The sequence below is a fragment of the Myotis nattereri genome, assembly GCF_964212035.1.
Source record: "Myotis nattereri genome assembly, chromosome: 8".
In the NCBI taxonomy this organism is placed as follows: domain Eukaryota; kingdom Metazoa; phylum Chordata; class Mammalia; order Chiroptera; family Vespertilionidae; genus Myotis; species Myotis nattereri.
In genome coordinates, this window is record NC_138083.1 from 90,235,947 (window position 1) to 90,256,587 (window position 20,641).

Sequence of the window (20,641 nt, forward strand, 5' to 3'; positions counted from 1 at the left end):
GACAGGGCCTGTGACTGGTTTCTGAGGAGTGTGTCCTGTATTTCAGCCATGACTCACTGCTTCTTTGTTGCTATGTCATGTTCTCTCGTGTAATTGGACTTTTCTGTATGCTGTTACTTCTGCCTAGAATACCTTCCTTCCCATATCTTAGCTTGATATTAATTCATACTATTTATTGAGCACCTACTATCTCCCAGGCACTGTTGCTGACCCTGGGGTGTGTATAGAGATTAGCAAGGAAGACATGATTCCGCACGTCTAAGAAGTCTTTCTGGGAGTAGAAGCAGGGACACTGTGGCCTTCCGCTACCTTTGTTATAGTGCTTTTTGTGTGGTACTGTCATCGTTTACATTTCTCCTCCAACGTATACACGAGTTTCTCAAGACATTGCAATCTATTTTTGTATTTCCAGTACCTGGCCCAGTGCTTAGTAGACACTAACTGCTTAATAAATGTTTCTTGGATCACTAATTCATTAATATATAGGCATGAAAGGAGGAAAGTCCTGGGGTAGTAAGGAGATCAGTGTTGTTGGCGTTTAGAAAGTTTTAGTTGGAATGCTGGGAGAATGGGCGGGAGGAAGGATGGAATCTGGAAGTGAGGAGCCTCCTGGACCAGGCCAAGGAGAATGGCCTTCGTATAGTAGGTGATGACACGTATGCATTGGGGGTGCATAAAGGCAACTCTGTGTCCAGATTTATGTCGTAAACAGGTGACTTGGTGACCCTTAGGAGGCAATTTGAAGAGGGCAGAGTGAGTGGCAAGGAGGGTCAGAGGCTGATGCACTGGTGGGTGAGGGAGCAGGGTGAGGGCTCAGGTGCGGCCTTGAGGGGTCTTACCTCTGGCACAGGATGCTTCGGAAGGGCAGAAGGAACCCGAGTGATGCCTCACGTTCCTCTGGAAGCTGGTTATGAGGTGCAGCCAAACATGGTGCCGTCCTCCCAATGATAACAGTGCGTTTAAGCACAGCTTAAAAATCACGGGCGGCTCCCGGGTGTGTATTATGCTCTGTCAGTCCATTTAGTGCATTGCAAAAGCTCCAGAAGGTTGTCATTGCAGTTGGAAATGTGTAGAGCCTTTGGTCAGGGGGTGATCAGGTCATCAGAATAAGGTATGGAGACTTTTGGGGGTAATATCACAGTTGATACACATGTACTGTTGTGATATAGAGAGAGCTGTTTTTCTGATATTGATTAGTTTCTGATATTGAGATTATTTCCAGAGGCAGGGCATTAACCACAAAGGGTCCACTGTGTTTTGAAAAGTTTCCTTATAATGGACAGGTAGGTACGAGAAGGTTCATGGATAAGAGGATGTGAACTTAAAACACCCCTTGTGTGTGACTGTATGTGTTAATTCCTTATGAGTGTCATGAACTGCTACTACAGAAAAACGCTTGAAGTGTATGTTAAAAGAGGGAAGGGTGGATGAGGGGGAGTGGGAAGACATTAACCAAATAACGTATGCATATGCATAACCCATGGACACTGACAATAGTGAGGTGAAAGCCAGGCGGGAGGAGAGGGGGTCCGGTACAAGGTGGAGGGACTCACTGGGGGAGAAAGGGGACTACTGTAATACTTTCAACAGCAAAGATAATTTTTTAAAAGCCAATCTAGCATTATTAGTTTGTAAAAAAGAGAATAAGTAAGGAACTATTAAATATTGTTGAAATGCTACTGGGTCACTCTGATGCCAAATTCTTTCCTTAAGCTTCTCTCTAAAAAGTTACAGTGAGCAACACATCCGCGGTAAGGCTAGTGCCTGGCAAAGTTGGAGAGAGGCATCCGTCTTTATTTGTATTTAAGTGGCAAATAGTTACGTACAAACAAGTGCGGTGAGACCAATGCCAAGGGAGGCGGCCATGTTCGTGAAATTCTGATTCTTCTATTGCAGATACAGCTGCCCGTCTTTCCTACCGGAAGAATGCGGAGGTTAAGGAATACTATATTCCCGTGACTGTGAAAGACAGAGCAGGGCAGTCGGCCACGAAAACCCTGCGAGTGAACCTGTGCGATTGCACTCACCCGAGCCAGTGCCTGGCCGCTGCAAGGAGTGTGGGGGTGTCACTCGGCAAGTGGGCGATCCTGGCGATCCTGCTGGGCATAGCGTTACTGTTTTGTAAGTCCTTTTATTTACTTAAAACTTAAATATATAGTAAAAATCCGAGTGTAGGAGAAGGTCCTTAAAAAGTGATCGTGTCCAACTATCCATCAGGTATGAGTTCCCTTTACAAATTCCTTTCGTGTTAGGATCCTTTTTGAGATGAAATATTTCAACTTTGGATAGAACTCTTTTTAAAAAATATATTTTTTTTATTGATTTCAGGGAGGAAGGGAAAGGGAGAGAGATAGAAAAATCAATGATGAGAGAGAATCAGTGATTGGCTGCCTCCTGCACACCCCATACTCGGGATCAAGCCTGCAATTTAGGCATGTGCCCTGGTCAGAAATTGAATCATGACCTCCTGATTCATAGGTCGATGCTCAAACACTGAGCCACACTGGCCTGGCAGAACTCCTTTATTTTTTTAATGTTAATTTTTGCCTAAGGATATTTTTTCCACATACTTTTAGAGAGAGTGAAAGGGAGGGAGGGAGCAGAAAAACATGTGAGAGAGACACATCGATTTATTGCCTCCCGCATGAGGCCCCACTGGGCCAGGGTTCGAACCTGCAACTAAGGTACCTGCCCTTGACCAGGAATCAAACTCAAGACTTTTTGGTGTGTGGCTGATGCTCTGTCCACTGATCCACACCAGCCAGGGCTTGGACAGAACTCCTGAAAATGCCTGAGATTGTGCTAAGTCTGTCAATGTATAATTTTATTTCTTGGTCCTGGTACTGCCCCTTTCAGGAGTATAAAACAACCTAAATCTTCTGCGATGTGAAAGTTCACTAAAAGCCATTTTCATTTCATGTCCTCTCACCATTGAGCCACAGGTTTAGGGGAGATGTCAGCAATATCTCTTCATTGACATTATCTTGCCAATTTAGCTCCCTATGACACCATATCTCTTCCTCTCGTTTTATTTCCACCCAATCCTGCAGTTCAGACCAGCTGATCCTTTGTTCTGTGAGAGGGGCAGTGATTACGAGCAAGACTCTGGAATCGGACTGTCTGGGTTTCTACCCCAGCTCTATCATTTGCCAGCCATGTCACCTGGGGCAGGTTACTTAACTGCGCTTCAGGTTCCTCGCCTGTAAAAGGAGATAATTATAGTAGCCTACTTTATGGGGTGGCACTGAGGATTAATTAATGCATGTGAAGAGCTTACAACAGTGCACAGTATACTTCTAATAAGTGTTCATTATTTCTCACCAACTCAACAAGATAAATGTATATTGAACACCAGTGATATGCCAAAAACTGTGTCTACATGCATGGGATTCATCAAGAACAAAACACAAAAAAAACAAACAAAAATAGTCTGTCTTGCCCGGCCAGTGTGGCTCCGTGGTTGAGCATAGAACTGTGAGCCACAAGGTCATAGTTTGATTCCTGGTCAGGGCACATGCCTGGGTTGTGGGCTCGATCCCCTGTTGAGGGTGTGCAGGAGGCAGTCAATCAATGGTTCTCTCTCATTATTGATGTCTCTCTCTCTCTCTCCCACTCCCTGCCTCTCTGAAATCAATAAAAAAAAATAGTCTGTCTTGAGACAGCAAACTAATACATAAATTAAATGCTATGGAGGGGGAAAAAGCAAAATAATGAGGACCTACAGTGCTGTATAATGTGTGGGGTGAGTGTGAGAGATTGGGGGTAGAGACTGCAATTTCAGTAAATGTTAGGCCAAGCCTAGCTGCAGGTTCTTGTTGATGGTTTTTGGACACAAAGGGCATAGAGAAGGCAGGGGTTGGCACGCTTTTTCCAGGGCTGGATAGTATATATTTTCACTTTGCAGACCATGTGGTTTCAGTTATAACCAATCAAATCTGTGGCAAGAAAACAGCCATAGAAAATATTTAAATGATGGGCATGCTGTGTTCTTTATCTGTGAAACTAAATTTGAATTTTATGTAATTTTTACATCTAATAAACTACTTTGATTTTCGTAAACCATTTAATAATATAAAAACCGTATTTATGGGCCATTCAGAAACATGTGGTGGGCTGGACTGGAGCTGTGGTTTGGCAGTGTGCGGTACAGCAGTGTGTAGAAAATTATTAAGAATTGTTGTTATTACTCTTCGTTTTATTCTATGTTTCAACCTCCCACATTTATTATATAGAATGAAAATTCTGAATAGGAAAATATACATAGGTTTCGTTCAGATACTTGGAGATAAATCGATTCTGGGTAAAATGTTTTGTCCTGCTTTCCTGTAGGCCAGCCATCCTTTTGGGAATCAGTAACGCTCTTTAGAGTCTTTGTCTCAAAGAAACGTCAGTGAGCTTTTTAAAATGTGCTGTTTAACTCATGACCCCAAACACTTTAATGTGATGGGTAGAATTCAGACTCTTAAAGAGGACTGTCATCAAAATATACATACAATCATGCCACATTTTAAAACCTAAGCTATGTCACGGTATGTTGATTTAGAAGGTCAAGGTGATTCAGGGGACAACATATTTAGTGGCTGTATTTGTCTCCTGTGCACCTTACGTGAGAAGATAAACAAAAGATGGGTATTTTATTCTATGTATGTTAAGCTTTGCGTATTCATTTTTTCCCCACACTCAGCTGTATTGCTGACTTTAGTATGTGGAGTCGTTGGTGCCAGAAACAAGAAACGTTTTCCTGAAGATCTGGCGCAGCAAAATTTAATTATATCAAATACAGAGGCTCCTGGAGATGATAAGGTGGTAAGTAGTTTTCTTAAATGAATATTTATCTCTGAGCATCTCCCATAAATTCTTAACTTGTCCTCATGAGGTTAAAGTTATTTTGACATCAAGAAGTTTATTATATTTCTAATTGGGTAAGATTTTGCAGGCATAAGATTTTGCATCGTAAGTATATTATGTCAGTATTCGGATATTCATGCAGTGGCGTTTACTTCACTGTTTAGACCGGATGCATTGTTTCGGTTATCTTTCTTCCACTCTCTAGTGCTATCATTAAAACTTGTTCTTTGAGGTTGTACATTAATTATAATAACAATCTATTTGACTGCTCTCTGCAATGTATATTTCCAGAGATTATTTTTTTCTTTGACTATTTATAATAGGAAAAATCACTTCCTAAAAACTCTGAAGATAAATGAAGAAAATATCAAAGTGTGGTGTGTGTGTGTGTGTGTGTGTGTGTTGGAAGATGGGATTGGGAGTTGGGTGAGAAATCGGGACTGGGGAGTAAATCTGGAAGTCCCTGACATATTGAAGGCAGTGTGATTCCCTGGGAGAGTAAACTCTGGGGCAGCACCTGGAGGTGGGTGGAAGGGACAGAGAGCAGAGAGAATGTAGAACAGCACTGTGGGCTCAGCTTCCATGTTAGTTTATTTTCAATTCTCCTCTCATTTGCTTAGAGATATGGTTGATGAGCATGTATTTGTAATGACAAAATTATACTACCAAGATTTGAAAATCAGGATTTTTTTTTTTTGGTAATAAAAACGTACTGTAGCAGCAACCTACGTAAAAAACATAGACTAGCAGTGCCACCAAATGGCTACTTTGCAATTCTCTTTTTCCATCTTTTTCTAAGCCAGTGAGATAGTATGTATGACCTTTATAGACAGAGTTTAGGTTCAGTAACTCATCTGAACTTGAAAATCTTCCATTTTAGTCAGAGACTGTGCATATTACATTTAAAAAGTTAAATGGCTAAAAAGATGGCACACAACAGCCTGATCGTTATGGGAGATCTTGTCATGACCATAGTGGTTTATGATTAGAACTGACCCACTGAGGTGACTGCTGTAACTAAGCTTCTCAACTGTGTTGAACTTCTCTCATCCCCCCGCCCCCCACCCTCTCATTTTTTTTGTGTGTGTGTGAAACTGAACTTTTGGAAAGAAGGATTTATACTCGATTTCCCTATGATATTACTTCCTGTTCCCTCAGCACTCCTTGGAAGTTCTTTTGGTAAAGATCACCAGTGATCACTGTTTTACTCGAATTCAATGGTGCTAACTTTATTTGAGCAAGTTCTTATTCTACTTTGTTTTTTTTCTACTTTGATCAATGGCCTCCTTACCATACTCCTTTGCATGGCTTGAGTCATCCCTCTTTGGGTCCCTCTATTGGCTATTCTGGATCAATTGTCACAGCTCTAATGCCTGTATTCACCCCTTGGAATGGGCTTTGCTTGTGGTTTTATTCTCAGCCCTCTTGTCTTTTAGACTACAGTCTTCTCTGGGTGATGGCATTTATTCCCAGGCTTAAACTACCACCTGTAGGGGGTAGGGACTCCCTGAATTCTATCTCCAGTTCAGATTTCACACCTGAGCTCCAGATCCCCATATTCATGTACGCATCTTGGACGTCCCACAAGTTTACCATGTCCAAAATGGAATGGCTTACACCCATCTCACTCACAAGCACTTCCTTCTTCCCTATTTCCATGGGAATTGTACCATCAATCTAGTTGCACAGCAGAGCACTTAGGACTTATTCCTGACCCTTTGCCGCCTCCTCCATCTAACCACCAGTAAGCTCTCTATGGCGTTCTCAACTTCTTTTATTTTAAATATATTTTTCACTGCTGATAGTATTACAGATGTCTCCCATCCCCCCTCCTCACCCCCTTTCTCCCAGCCCCTACACACACACACACCAAGGTCTTTACTACCCTCTTTCATCGACTTCTTTTCATCACTACTGCTTCTACTCTGGCTTAGGTCCTTATCATTTCCCACCTAGAATAATTCGTTAGCCTTCCTGATCTCCATGACACTAAATTCATCTTTCTTGTCTTTCACATTATGGCCTAGAATGATTAAAACAATATGCTTCTCCCCTGTTAGGAAAGCCCTTCTTTGAGTCCTCGTACTCTCGGTATAGTCTACAGCAGTGGTTCTCAGCCTTCCTAACGCTGCGACCCTTTAATACAGTTCCTCATGGTGTGGTGACCCCCAATTTCATTGTTACAAATTGAACATAATTAAAGCATAGTGATTAATCACAAAAACAATATGTAATTATATATGTGTTTTCCGATGGTCTTAGGCAACCCCTGTGAAAGGGTCCTTCGACCTCCAAAGGGGTCGCAACCCACAGGTTGAGAACCGCTGGTCTACATGTTTCAGCCTGGCATGCAGGTTTCAACCTCTGGCCTTTTATAGCCTCCAGCTTCCTCTCTCTGTCTGAACTCTTTGTGGTAGACATTCTCAACAGGCTGAAGGTGAGAAACCCCAAAACATCCTATGCCCTGAAGTCTAGGACCTGGACCCTCCTGCAGGTGGGGCATTCTTGCTCCCCATTCCCAGTGGGAGTCCTCCAGCTCAGTTTCCCAGGTCTGCTCCTGCGAACCTCTCTGGGTTTGCATTTTTATGTTCTTTCTCTGTGCTCCTGTAGCATTCTGTGTTCACCTATCTATCAGAATAATCATTCTTAAAGTCATTATCTATCATCTGTCTTACTGGAATAAGAACTTCTCGGAGCCACTGAACACCATGTGCATCTTTGCATCTCTAGACTGAACACATCATTGGAAAGTGATTGATGTCTGTTGAGTGAATGAGTGAATGAAGGAATGAATGAATGAAAGGTTGAGTAAATGTTCTTTCTCCCACCCCTTCCTGTGACTTGCCTTGGAACCCATTTTCTCCCCAGATGAATGGTCTTATTTTACTTTATTCCAGTGTTCTGCCAATGGGTTTATGACCCAGACAGTCAACAACTCTAGCCAAGGCTTCTGTGGCACCTTGGGACCAGGAATGAAAAATGGGGGGCTGGAAACCATTGAGATGGTGAAAGGCGGACACCATACCCTGGACTCCTGCCGCGGCCATCACCACACCCTGGACTCCAGGGGAGGACACGCGGACATGGACAACTCCAGATACATGTACTCGGAGTGGCACAGTTTCACTCAGCCCCGCCTTCGCGAAGTGAGTTTCCCTCAGTGATTCATGCTACAATTAAATATCCAAGTGGAGAACAATAGGAAATTGAAATTGACATATATTTTTTAAGAAACTGCTTTTCCATATTCTTCATGGTTTCCTCTTTCCTTCTCAATCTCTGGTTATGTTCCCCTGCTCTTCAATTATGTTACATTACCCATACTAATAAAAGGGTAATCTGCTAATTAGACCCGAGACCTTCCGGGAGACTTTCTGGACGTCCTTCCAGACAAAGCCATGGTGGTGGGGCCGAGGCAGAGGCGGTTAGGGGCAATCAGGCCAGGACGGGGAGGGCAGTTGGGGGTGAGTAGGCTGGCAGGCAGAGTGGTTAGGGTTGATCAGGCAGGCAGGCAGGTGAACGGTTAGGAGCCAGCAGTCCCGGATTGCGAGAGGGATGTCTGACTGCTGATTCAGGCCTAAACTGGCAGTCGAACATCCCCCGAGGAGTCCCAGATTGGAGAGGGTTCAGGCTGGGCTGAAGGACCCCCCCTCCCCCCGCCCCGTGCATGAATTTTGTGCACCGGGCCACTAGTTTAATATAAAAGGGATTTTATTTCATCTCTCATATTCTCTTAATTTTAAAATCTCATGAACACTGCAGGTTTTTAATATCCCTCCCTTAAGTTTCAATTTAGTTTTAGGTGAGTGTTTACCTCACAAGCTCTTTTAATATGAAAGAATATGAAAAAAAATCTCATTTCTCACAATCACAAAACTCTCCAAATCAGAGCTCTATTTCTCTGTGAAAACCAAGCATCTGTACACAATTCTAGGATCAACATGGGATAATATGATCTCTCTGAATGATTTTTAATGTACAAAGGACCATGCAGGTGTTTCATTCAGAGGAAAGTAAGGGTGTGAAAGAAAGGAGAGTACGTAAGGGATTTTCAATCCTGGTGGCACCTCCAAATTCCTGGGGAGCTTTTTAAAAAATAACACTTGCCCTTGAAAGATTCTGATTTACTTGGTTTGGCTTTTTTGCTCCCCGCCCCTCCCCCGCCCGGCAAAGCTCCTCAGGTGACTCACAGGTGCAGCCCAGGAAGAGAACCACTGGGTTGAATTGCTTCCTGGTACTAAGTTTTCACACCTTTGATGAGAGGGTACCAGTGCCCTTGAAACACCAATACTGGGCCAGAAGCCCTTCATCCTTTGACGGACTGCACATGGGCAACATTCTGTGATGCAGCTGTAGCTTATCATATGTCCGTATCATGTTTTGTTTATGAAATTCAAGCGTAAATCCTATTCCTGTTTCTAGATGGTCAGTTTCATGTACTATCAGGGTGGGGAGAGGCGAAGCATTCATAGTGTGACCTCAGGTCATGGATGTGAGGCTCCTGGGTCATGAAGGAAGAGGCTTGATCACATAAGACAAGACAGTGAGCTGGGGTTCGAGAGGGATGCACACAGGCGAGGAGGGCGCAGGCACAGGAGTGTGACAGGCCAGCAGACAGGCCAGAGGCAAACGGGAGGGTAGTTGTGGCTGAAGGCTTGGCCCCTCCATCCCAAAGGCCAGGTTTTTGCAATGTGAGTTATGCTATTTTAAATTTTATTGAAGTTTTTTGTGCATTTCTATTTTGTCATGTTTGGACTATCTTGTAAACTTGATTCTGAAGCCAATGAGGTAATTCTTACCTACTTTCTTTTTTCTTTTAATGTTGAAAGTATTACATATGCCCCTCCCCCCCCCCGCCGCCCCCCCCCCCCCCCGCATTGACCTCTTCTAACCCTACGTTCTAATTGCACATAATACATAGCGATTTTAATTAACAGCTATTGTCTGTATACTATGTGCTGGGCAGAATAAGAATATTTTTTATATTTTTGCTTCTTTTTAAAATCACCATTTATCCCTCCTATACCCTCTCCCACCTCCAACACCTCCTTTCCCCCCAGCAATCACCACACTGTTGTCTGTGTCTCTCAGTTCCTTCTCTCTCTCTTTATTTTTTCCCTTCAATCCTTTCCCTGCCTAACACTCCCACCAGCGCTGTCTACCTGCTCTCTCTTTGTTTTCATGCACTCCTCCTCCAGGATTTAAAATTGACCCTGCGAGATAGTCGCTGTCTATTTTAGACTTGAGAAGAGGGAGACAAAAATATTTACTCCCTGGCTCACAGTCCCATCGCTGGTTGGTAAAGCGAGAGGCATGACTCCAGTCAGGACTGTCTGACCATTCAAGCTCCAATTCCTAACCACCTGTGTATGGTCACCATTCTGTGCACTAGCCCGGCCTCTAGATATGAAATGTAGGGATGAGCATTTCATGGTAATGTAAATGTACTTAAATATAACATTTATATACATAGGTGTTTTTTTTTATGCGTATGGGTTATTAGAAATGTGAAATATACTGACTTTATGGTGTGGCTGTGACATAGACCAATCATGTGCATTTTTTGTATGTAGGACTCCATTAGAGGACACACTGGTTAAAAATTAAACATAAAAGGTAAATAAAAAATATATTTTATGTTTATATGTTTGTGTGTTTAAAGCAATAATGCAATCGCTTCTTTTTGCTTTGCAGAAACTGCACCTGTACAATCAGAACGAAGATCACCTCTCATCGCACGATTACGTCCTTTCCTATCACTACGAGGGGAGGGGCTCCCCGGGGGGCTCTGTGGGCTGCTGCAGTGAGAAGCAGGAGGAAGAGAGCCTGGACTTTTTAAATCATTTGGGAGCTAAATTTACCGCATTGGCAGAAACGTGCACGAAGAGATAAAGGTGTCAGTGCGACCATTACATGGTTTTGTCAGACATTCTGGAGGTTTCCAAAAGGAATACTGTAAAATTCCATTTCATCATCTAAATATTCACATATGAATATATATGAATTTTTCTAAAATTTGAATTATGCTAACTGCCAATTTGTATTTTTCAAGCAATTTATTGCATATCCTTTCTCTCAAGTGTACATGTTAAAAGGGATTTTCACTTTCTTTAGAGCTGAGCAAACAGACAATTAGCAGATCTTATGCTGTAGCATTGGAACCGGAGTCTATAAAGGATCTGCTCTCTAACAGATGTTATCCCAATAACTATGTTGGGTAAATATTAGCCCTACAGTAGCTAAGCTGTATTTGGTTGAATATGGCAGAACGGCTATCTGGACTAAAATTCTGTTTTTGTTCCAAATTAGATTTAAGTGGAATAGGATTATTTCAAACACTGTGGCAAATTTTGTTGGATTTTTTCTTTTAGTTCTAAAAAGGCAGTAGTACCTAGTCAGTAGCCCCTATGATTTCATTTCTAGACTTCTGTTTCCTTCTGGTTAGCAACAGGATAATGAAGAGCAGTCTTATCTATTCGATTGCCCTAATAAAGGTCTCAAAAATACATAGCCACTTTCAACTACCCTAGAAAAGTGTGAACCAAAAACTTGTTATTTTATGCTTTTGGGAGTGTGTTTTATGGTTTATAAAGGATTATTCTGAGGAATAAGTTTCCTCATCCTCAAGAAACAAAACTACAGTCACCATTGCCAGTATTGTAATGAATTTAAAATACTAAAAATCTTTCATTGAGATCATAATTCCAAATCTTAAGTTTTTTTTTCTGAGATTCAGGACTACTATTGAAAACTTGCCAGTAATGAAAATTATACTGAGAAAATATTGCTTTTCTTCTCTTGAGTATTGTACTTTTATGTTTTCATGTGCAACTTTAGCACATATGGCTCCTATATCCTCTCGATGGTAGTCATTTGAAATTAGAACATATTATGCTTCCATGGATTGTGGATATGCCTTGTAATCTGAAAAAAAAAAATTCCTATCATAGTTATAAGTAGCAATGAGAGCTAAACATGCGTCTTCATTCACTGCCATTTTCAAATAAAGCATATTACTCCATTTTAAGGCAGGTAGATATTACAAAATGTTGTCAAGAATAAAAAGAATATAGAGAAACGTAACCCCTTGGTGCAGTTTAATATCCTTTAAGATGTTGCTTAAATGTAAGGCTTTTCAGCTTTGTTTATGGGAAGCTTTGTTTATGTCATACTTCAAGGCAATAACATTCCAAACTTCAAATAGTGAATACATAATTCATGCTAAATCTAATCACATTGTTGTATACTTACTTCAAGTGACAGTTTAAAAACTGAACTAGAAATATGGGGCAAAAGTAGGTTTATAGTTGTAATGCAAATAAATACTACAGTAATTAATAAATAGTAATAATACAAGAATAAACTGTGCATTTCCCATACAACTATAAACCTTTATTTGCCCACCCTTTTATTACTATCACCAGCAGAAGGAAATTTTGGAAGAAAAATAATTAAACTTAACTTTAAAATTTTGCAGCTATGAATTGGGACCAATTTCCTCCCACCCCCCAACATTCTTCATCTGACTGTGGGGGCAGGATTTGCCGCGCGAGCCCACGAAGTGGCAGTGTGCTATAGGAATGTCGTTTGAACTAACTGTACATCTGTGTGTGTGTGTGTGTTTATGGGGACATGGGGACTTTGGGAGAGGACAAGCCCACGGGGGTATTTGGACAAAGAGCATCATGAAAACCCAGGCCTTCAAGGGCAAGGACAGGGGCCAACAAAGGGACGTGAGCAGGAGTAAAGGCCACATTGTGTGCTGCGTCGTTTTCCTAGGCCAGGCCCTGCCTTTTTCCTTCTTTTCTCAGCCCAGTGGCAGCTGCCATTTGCTTCTGGTGAAGTGTCACCTCCCCTTGTCCGCCTCCCCTGGCTTGGAGTGGAGTCCAGGAGAGGAGAACTGGCGGCGGTGAGCCTGAGGCAGTCGCAGGAGGGGCCCGAGCTGGCTGTGCAGGACACACGGCATCATGGGAAGTTCTCTATTCCTACTGGCCCTCAGCCTGAGCTAGAAAGATCTTCAGTTAAATGCAGGCTGAAATTGTTTATCTGATGCCACACTTTTTGTTGTCTTATTTGCTCCTGAAATCTAGATTTTCTTTTTTAGACTTAGACTGCTGAAAGGGTAATTTTCCTTTTAAAGTTTGCTTATTTTTAATGTCAGCATCATTTACATGTACTATTCTTTCCTTATATGTGTAAGGTGGGAATTATGATGTTTTAGTATGAAAGAAAATATCTTTTTAAAGCTTTCATTTTTCCAGCTCTTAAATTTTTAATGTAAATGTACAGATTGTTTTTTCTTATTTTTACAAAGAAGCAGTTAACTGTCTGTATAAAATGCAGTGATGTTTGCTATTAAAATAGTTATTTTACTTTTAAAGAAATTTGGCAGGTTAAAATAGCAAAAATTGAATGTGTGATGTAATATTTACAAATATAGGATGTAATAAAACAATACTAATTTAATTTCTTGTCTGCTGTTTTCAGAGATTAAGTTATTCATGGTAAATATGTTACATAATTATGCTTAAGACTGGCATAGAGAGAGATTCTCAGTAATGCCTGTAGAGTATTACTGGAGAATATTTTAGAGAATGGGTAATTATCAAATTGTCAATACTATTAATATATAGTATCCTATTGGGGTGAGATTACTATTTGGGGCAAATGATTATCATCTATCTACCTACCTATATCTATTTCTATCTACAATCATCTATATATCTGTCTATTTATCACTTGATTTTGTTTGAGTGAAGAAGGTCAGAGTGCACCAGAAATAAAACACTGACACGGGATTCTTACTTGGAGGAGCCGTGTCGTCCAGGGGAAACACTAGGAGTTAAAACAACAACAACGAGTCTTTATTTTACAGCAGATTCCACGAGGCAAAGTAAGGCCATGGTTACAACATTCCCATGAGTTTTAGAATCTACTCAATTACAGGCACCTGATCAAGCTTTGTTTACCTGCTGCACCTCCCGCAGCCCACATCACTCAGCCACGTGGGACCACCAGTTCGGACCATCAGGTCAAGCTCACAACCATAGTCTTTGGCTGTAATTGTGCTGGGAGGGCTTTGCACGTGGGACTTGCACGTGGCTTTGCCAGGAGAGGACCGTGCCCTCTCATTAGTCTGCGGCTTGAACCTGTCCAAAAGCTGTGGCCGCTCTCCACAGATGATAAATACAATCAAATGTACTAATATACATTATTCATAAAAGCATCAGATCTTTTTGTCAAAACTTAGAGCTCTAAAAATTGGCCAGTTTAAATGGTCTCCACACTGACAATCTGATGCTATAATTGGTAAAATTTCATGTAAATAGCCAATTGATCAAGTGACAATTTTGTATTGCAAAATATAAATAAAAATAGTCTATTAAAATAGCGAATAAAATAGAAAATTGGAAAGAATTTAACTTTGCTGTACAAGAATTCGGCAAGTCAAAATGGCTTAATTTTTATATGAACCGGAAAGCATTTTCAGGACAGAAATTTACCCATCTGGGCATAATTCTAATATCAATGCTCGCAAATACAGAATAAAATGTTCTAAAGAGTTGAAATTGACATTGAAAACTTGCTCTGTCCGCTCTGTTCAGTTCTGAATGACCCAACACATGGCTCTTTCGGACGATCTTTGCATCTGTCTGCCCTGTCTGCTGTTTGCAGCAGCCAGCCTGCTGACTACAGGGTCCATCCCAGAGCAGTCGCTGCTGAAAACACTCATCACATGTCCGTCAGTGCTGGGCACTTCCTGGTGGCACCCCCAACGTCTCCAGGTGTCCCTGTCTAGACTCTACATTCAGGGCTGAGAGGGGCCTGGGCTAAAACACTACCCCCTGCGGGAAAAGAAATGAACCCAAAATGGTAGCATCGTATCCACTGAGAAGCTGTACTGCATGTCCGTATATGATACGCACTTCCCCCCTCTGTGCCTTATTGAGTTTGAAGAGACCCCTGGGCCCCTGACTCTGCTCACTGTGGGAAGAAGGAAAGCCATGTGATTCAAATACGTGCTTATAACACATAAGAAATTCTGTAACATGTTGCTCTTTCTGACAGTTTAGACTTATTCTGAAACCCCCTCCCATGTAAGCACCGGAGTTCTGTGTACCGGACGCTCTGTAAGTGCGCCACAGAATTAGCACCTAGGGCACCAGGCTCACACCCGGGTGGCCGGTGAGATGAGCAGCTGCCCAGGGCCCACCTGCCTGAGTCGGTGACTAGCATCACGTGCTCCCTGCGCAGTGCCCCGGGCTCTCTGTGGGAGGAAGTGAGCCTTACCCTCCACCCAGCACATGGCAGTGAAGATCAAATCCCAAATGACAGGTTGATTTCCTGCCGCCTCGGCTCAATTCGAACTTGAACCAGAAGCTGCGTAAAAGAGAAGTACAAGGAGCTATGCTTCTGGAACATACGGGGGTAAACTGGGATTCCTAGCTGCTATGCAGACAAGGAGCTGGAAGTTACTGATCGGCAGGTGAGAAACGGCTTCCCTTGCATAGAAACACCACACTGATCCTCCCTTCATCCCTCGGCGGGCATGTAGGTGTGTCCACCTCCTGGCTTTAGTGCCTGGCGCTGCAGTGAATACGGGAGCACAGACATCTCTCCACGATTCCAGTTTCAGCTCTTTACGATACACGCTCAGGAGTGAGGTTGCTGGATCACACAGCAGTTCTTTTAATTTTCTGAGGAATCGCCATGCTATTTTTCAAAGGGGTTGCACCATTCAGCCACACACAGGAAAAGCAGGAGACCATGTCACATGCCAGAGCATGGGTGAACCTGGAGGACAGTGCGCTAAGTGCAACAAGCCAGTCACCGAAGGACAGACACTCAGAGGAGGACTCAAAAGAAGCCGAAACATAGAAACAGGAAGTAGAATGGGGTTGCCGGGGCTGGGGGAGGAGAAATGGGGGGTTTTAGTCACGCAAGGTGAGACATTCTAGAGACCTGCGTCACAGCACGGTGCTATGGGCCGCACCACTACCCAAGCACACAGTGGTCGGGGGAGATCTCCTGTGATGCGTGCTCACCGTGCGGGGAAAATGAAACACGCCTCCGTCCAGGATAAACTGGTTGCCGGTGTCTTGGGTGAGGGAGGCTGCAGGCGTCCCCAGGTGGGCGAGGCTGGGGCTCTGCCTGCGCCTCGGGCTCCCCGCGTCCCTGGCTGCTGGTCAGGCCTCTCAGGAGCGTGGGGGACACACCCTGCAGGCCCTCACCCCCTCCCTGTGCTGGCAGTGCAACCCGGGCCTGCACAGACATGTGGGCAGCCCCGGGGAGTATGTTGTTATTACCTGACTCCAAAGGCAGAGGACCTTCTGAAGCCACGTTGGAAATCGCTAAATAAACGCTGGCAAAAGAGGCCGGCAACCTCCCCTCTCCAGCTGGTCTTTGTCTCCTGGGCACAGGGCGACCACAGTGGGAGGAACAGATGCCCTTTGGGTCTTCACAGCCAGCGAGATGAACTTACACCAGGGAAACTCAGAGATTAACAGGGCTTTTCTGGGTATTTGTTACTCAATTCCCACTTATTTTTTTATTGATTTTATCATTTTCTTTTCATAATATAGTAAACACAGGCTGTGTGATATCAATGTGCATGCATTTGTCTGTTGAAAGATAGATTTCGTTTTTTCCTTCCTGTTTCACTGTCTGTCTAGAAGTGAGTCAGCTTGTGGGGTTACACGGCGTCACTGGCTACAGTCTCAGGCTGAGACATCGATGTGCTGGCTTATGGACAATGCGAGTTTCTACGACATGATGTGACAGGCCCCCAGGTGACGTGCCATTTCACAGATTCCTAAGACATTGACATGTATGGGTTTTATTCTTTTTAAAAATATATATTTTTATTGATTTCAGAGAGGAAGGGAAAGGGAGAGAGAGATAGAAACATCAATGATGAGATAATCATTGATTGGCTGCCTCCTGCACCCCCTCCCCCTTACTAGGGATTGAGCCCATAATCTAGGCATGTGCCCTTGACCAAAATTGAACCTGGGACCCTTCAGTCCACAAGCAAACACTCTATCCACTGAGCCATACTGGCTAGGGCTGGATTTTATTCTTAATGTGAATCATCGTAGACAAAGTAAAGCAGACCCAGTATAATGATGATAGGTTATTTGGGGGAATACAGGAAAATAGCTTGAGAATATTTGCCCTAGAAGGAGAGAAAACAAAGTAGAAAAGAAGGCGATGATAATTTATTAGAATCCAATTGGCTCAGTCACATTTTTATTCCGTGATTCTAACTTGAGAAAGCTGGTATATCTGCTCCACGATGAGAACGGCGTCTCAGAATTCAATATGAATACTTCCGTCAGTTTAGTTTTCAGTTCACTGGATTCTTCAAAAGGAAGCCTCACTCACCTCACCTTCCTGATTCAGAAAGATTATACAGGGGTGGGCAAAGGGAGTTCACAGTTGTAATACCAACAAATAATACAATAATCCTATATGATAAAAGTGTAGTATGCACATTGTCCCCTCAACCAGGAGTTGTCCGGGAGTTCAACTAGGGGGCGGGGCCAGCAGGGGAAGGAAGGGAGTACCTGGCTGGTAGCCAGCAGCTGCTAAGGATCCTACCAGTGCACGAATTTTGTGCACTGGGTCTCTAGTTAATAAATAATACAAGATTAAACTCTGTGTTTCATGTACTCACAACTATAAACCTGCTTTTGCCAACCCCGTATGTCATTTAAAAGAATTTCTTTGTAATATATGTATTCATCTAGGACACAAATAATATCCATGATCACAAGTTCAAATATAGAAAGTAAGTCAACATGATTTCATAACTTAATTTGTCTTTTTCTTGCTACTCCCTTCCCCCCTTATTTAGTTGGGTCACAAAAATGAAGTAAAATGTAAATGTTATTAGTTAGATTAAAATTAGGTTTCTCTCTTATTCTTCTGTACATGAATTGTGTCCAAGTGTCAAAGAATTCATGGGTCAGGTACTCAAATTCCTTGGTAAAGGTGGTCAGGTCGGTGGTTAAAGAACCAAGATGCCTCTCTTTGTGAGGTCGGACACGGAAAATGGGATATGAACCCAGAAAATACCCTCGGCTCCTGCTCCCTCCCTCAGGGGTAGAATAGGCGCCGGTGTAGGAGTGGCTGTTGGGGAAGGCCGTCTTTGGGTGGCCCGAGAGCGTGTGTTAGGTGGGAAGGTCTGTATTGAAGCTCTTGTGCTCGTGATATTGGCTCTCAGGGGCCAGGGGAAAAGGTGGTTGCTGGTTAGGAGGGTCTGGGTTTGGGGAATCTACTGCAGGTGAGGGAGGGGGTGCATCCGGGGGTGGAAGTTAGTGGTCTGCTGGATCAAAAGTCGATTCAGAATCAGAAGTGTTAGGGGATGATGTTTTGTGTGAAGGAGAAGGATCTGATGGGTAGAGCAGGACTGACAGAGAGAGGGTCTGAACCAGAAGGTGAAAAAGGCCTGGACATAGGGAATCTCTGACCATTTTACATTGCAGTGATGGCAGTTACTGAAATCGTGCAATGTGTTACAATTGGATGTGCCATTTTCAGGCCATTGAGACTTACCTAGTTTATATTGTGGAAGTGCTTGGGCCTGGTCTCCCCCATGAGTGTGCAGGGGGAGTGTAGTGTGACCCATGAGAGGAAGGGTGAGTGACAGACCACAAACCCAAAGGTGACTGTTTAGGGCAGGCCTCCCCACCGCTAAACAAATCACCACGAGAAACGAGGACTTTGGAGAAGTGAGTGAGAGAGAGTGGGCAGAAGACTCGAGACAAGGGACATTTCATGCACCTGGAGAAGATTGGCCGGTGTGGGATGGAAGGTCAGCAAAGGAGGAGGAGATATTCCTGATCCGTGTCCTCCTTGGCTGGTTCAGGAGGGCCCATAAAGGAGGGAGGCCTAATTGAGGCCGGCAATCCCATCACCTGAGTACGATTCGGAGGTAAGCTCAGGACGAACTGCCGCTGCCAACTGCTCTCGGAGCAGCAAACTCGGGCGACTGAAGCCAGGGCGGTGGCTCCCTTTCCCCGTGTAACCCTCCTGGGTTTCGGCACCAAAGGTTAGGGTCACTGAAGGAGGAATGTACGAGGCCAGTGTGGTGAAGGATTATAAATTTCTTAGGTCATCTGGATACCAGATGGGCTGATCCCCCAGATGGTGCCAGCAGCCACGGACAAGGAGTCAAGATTTTAAAGGACTCTAGGTGGGCTTTCTGGTGGGAACCCCCCTGGGCAGGTCTGGATCCTGGGAAAGTCGGGAGGGGAAAGAGAATGGTCTTAGTAAGTGGAATGTGGTCTCAGTGAAAGGGAATGTCCCTTGTGAAGTGGTCTAAGGTCAGTTCCCAGGGGAGGGGTATCAATTCAATTATTTGATCGGACCTAACAGAAATAAAGCAGAAAGGGGCCATAGAAACTATGGGAGTAAGTGAGCCAGTCTGAGGAAATGTTGCCAAGAGAGGGGAGAGGATAAAGGAACCTGTAGCACAAATGCTCTGAGCTAAGATTTTGCTTGGTGTGTTCCCTAAAACCAGTGCAGCTGACCTTGAGTGGAAGAGAGAGGGTGGGAGGAGGCGAAGAGGAGGGGTCACAGTAGGAAACCAGACCAAGTAGGTTTCTGTGGCTCTAAGAATGGCTTAGGACAGGGGTGGGCAAACTTTTTGACTCGAGGGCCACAATGGGTTCTTAAACTGGACCGGAGGCCGGAACAAAAGCATGGATGGAGTGTTTGTGTGAACTAATATAAATTCAAAGTAAACATCATTACATAAAAGGGTACGGTCTTTTTTTTTTTAGTTTTATTCATTTCAAACGGGCCGGATCCGGCCCACGGGCCGTAGTTTGCCCACGGCTGGCTTAGGATCTTACTTTGGAGGGTTTTGAGTAGCTGAGAGACATGAGTTAAAACGGCACCTATATTTCAGGTGAAATGAGTGATTGCATATAGTTTCTTCCTCCTCCTTCTCTTTTTCATTTCTTTTCCCTCTTCTTTCTTCAGCTTCTTCTCTTTTTAAAAAATTCTTCTCCTCCTCATTTTCTTCCTTTGCCTCATCTCTCCTTCTCCGTCTCCCTTTTGTCTTATTTTAGTGGATTCCTGATTTGGAGCTGAGTTTGCCTCTCAGCTTTGCCACTGGTAGAGGCACTCCTTTGCGTGTCAGCACAGAAGCCCCACGTGAGGGATTTTGGAATATCACAGAGATACAATGAAAGGCATGAATCAGCATGTGTTTCCAGCTGCCAATATCCGTGCTCAGCATCTAGTTCCTCTTCCAATAATGGGGATCTCACGTGTGTGCTAACAAGTCTTCACAGCTGTGAGCCTGAGCAGGTTTCAGATCTGGGCTTGCCCTCCAGCCAGAACCACTGCCTCTGGATGCTTGGTCTCCACCCTGAATCAATCCATTGAAAACCAGAGCCTGCATGTCCTTGCAATTTTATCTCTTACCTCTATATTCCACAGTCTAGGTTTTCTATTCATCTCTGCACCAACAGCCCTATCCTTTTACACACTGATCAGAAAGGTGAAAGGCACAAATACTATTGCTCCAGGGTCTATGAGATAAATATATAGAATCATCTTCTTCGTGATTAAATTTGACAATTTATTTAACTTCTATTATAAAACTAGAGGCCCAATGCACGAAATTCGTGCAAGGGGCTTCCCGCCGCCCCCCCCCTCCCCCCGCTGCCACAGTGGCTGCCTCTGCCTCGGCCCCAGGAAGGAGGTCTGGAAGGAGGTCTGGTCTAATTAGCATATTACGCATTTATTATTATAGATAAAAATCATCTCGAACACGTTTACT

General features: G+C 43.5%; 1 protein-coding gene across 1 annotated transcript in view; it reads left to right on the forward strand.

Moving 5' to 3' along the window:
- Positions 1-11,769, forward strand: part of DSC3 (desmocollin 3) — a gene marked incomplete at its 5' end in the record, with an annotated part of 40,643 nt that extends 28,874 nt beyond the window's left edge. Inside the window, 4 exons of the mRNA XM_081097940.1 lie at positions 1,897-2,121; positions 4,685-4,806; positions 7,746-7,994; positions 10,543-11,769. Of these exons, the coding sequence (XP_080954066.1) occupies positions 1,897-2,121; positions 4,685-4,806; positions 7,746-7,994; positions 10,543-10,740 (794 nt within the window). The 3' untranslated portion in view covers positions 10,741-11,769. The remainder of the gene's footprint in view (positions 1-1,896; positions 2,122-4,684; positions 4,807-7,745; positions 7,995-10,542) is intronic.
- Positions 11,770-20,641: the final 8,872 nt, after the last annotated feature.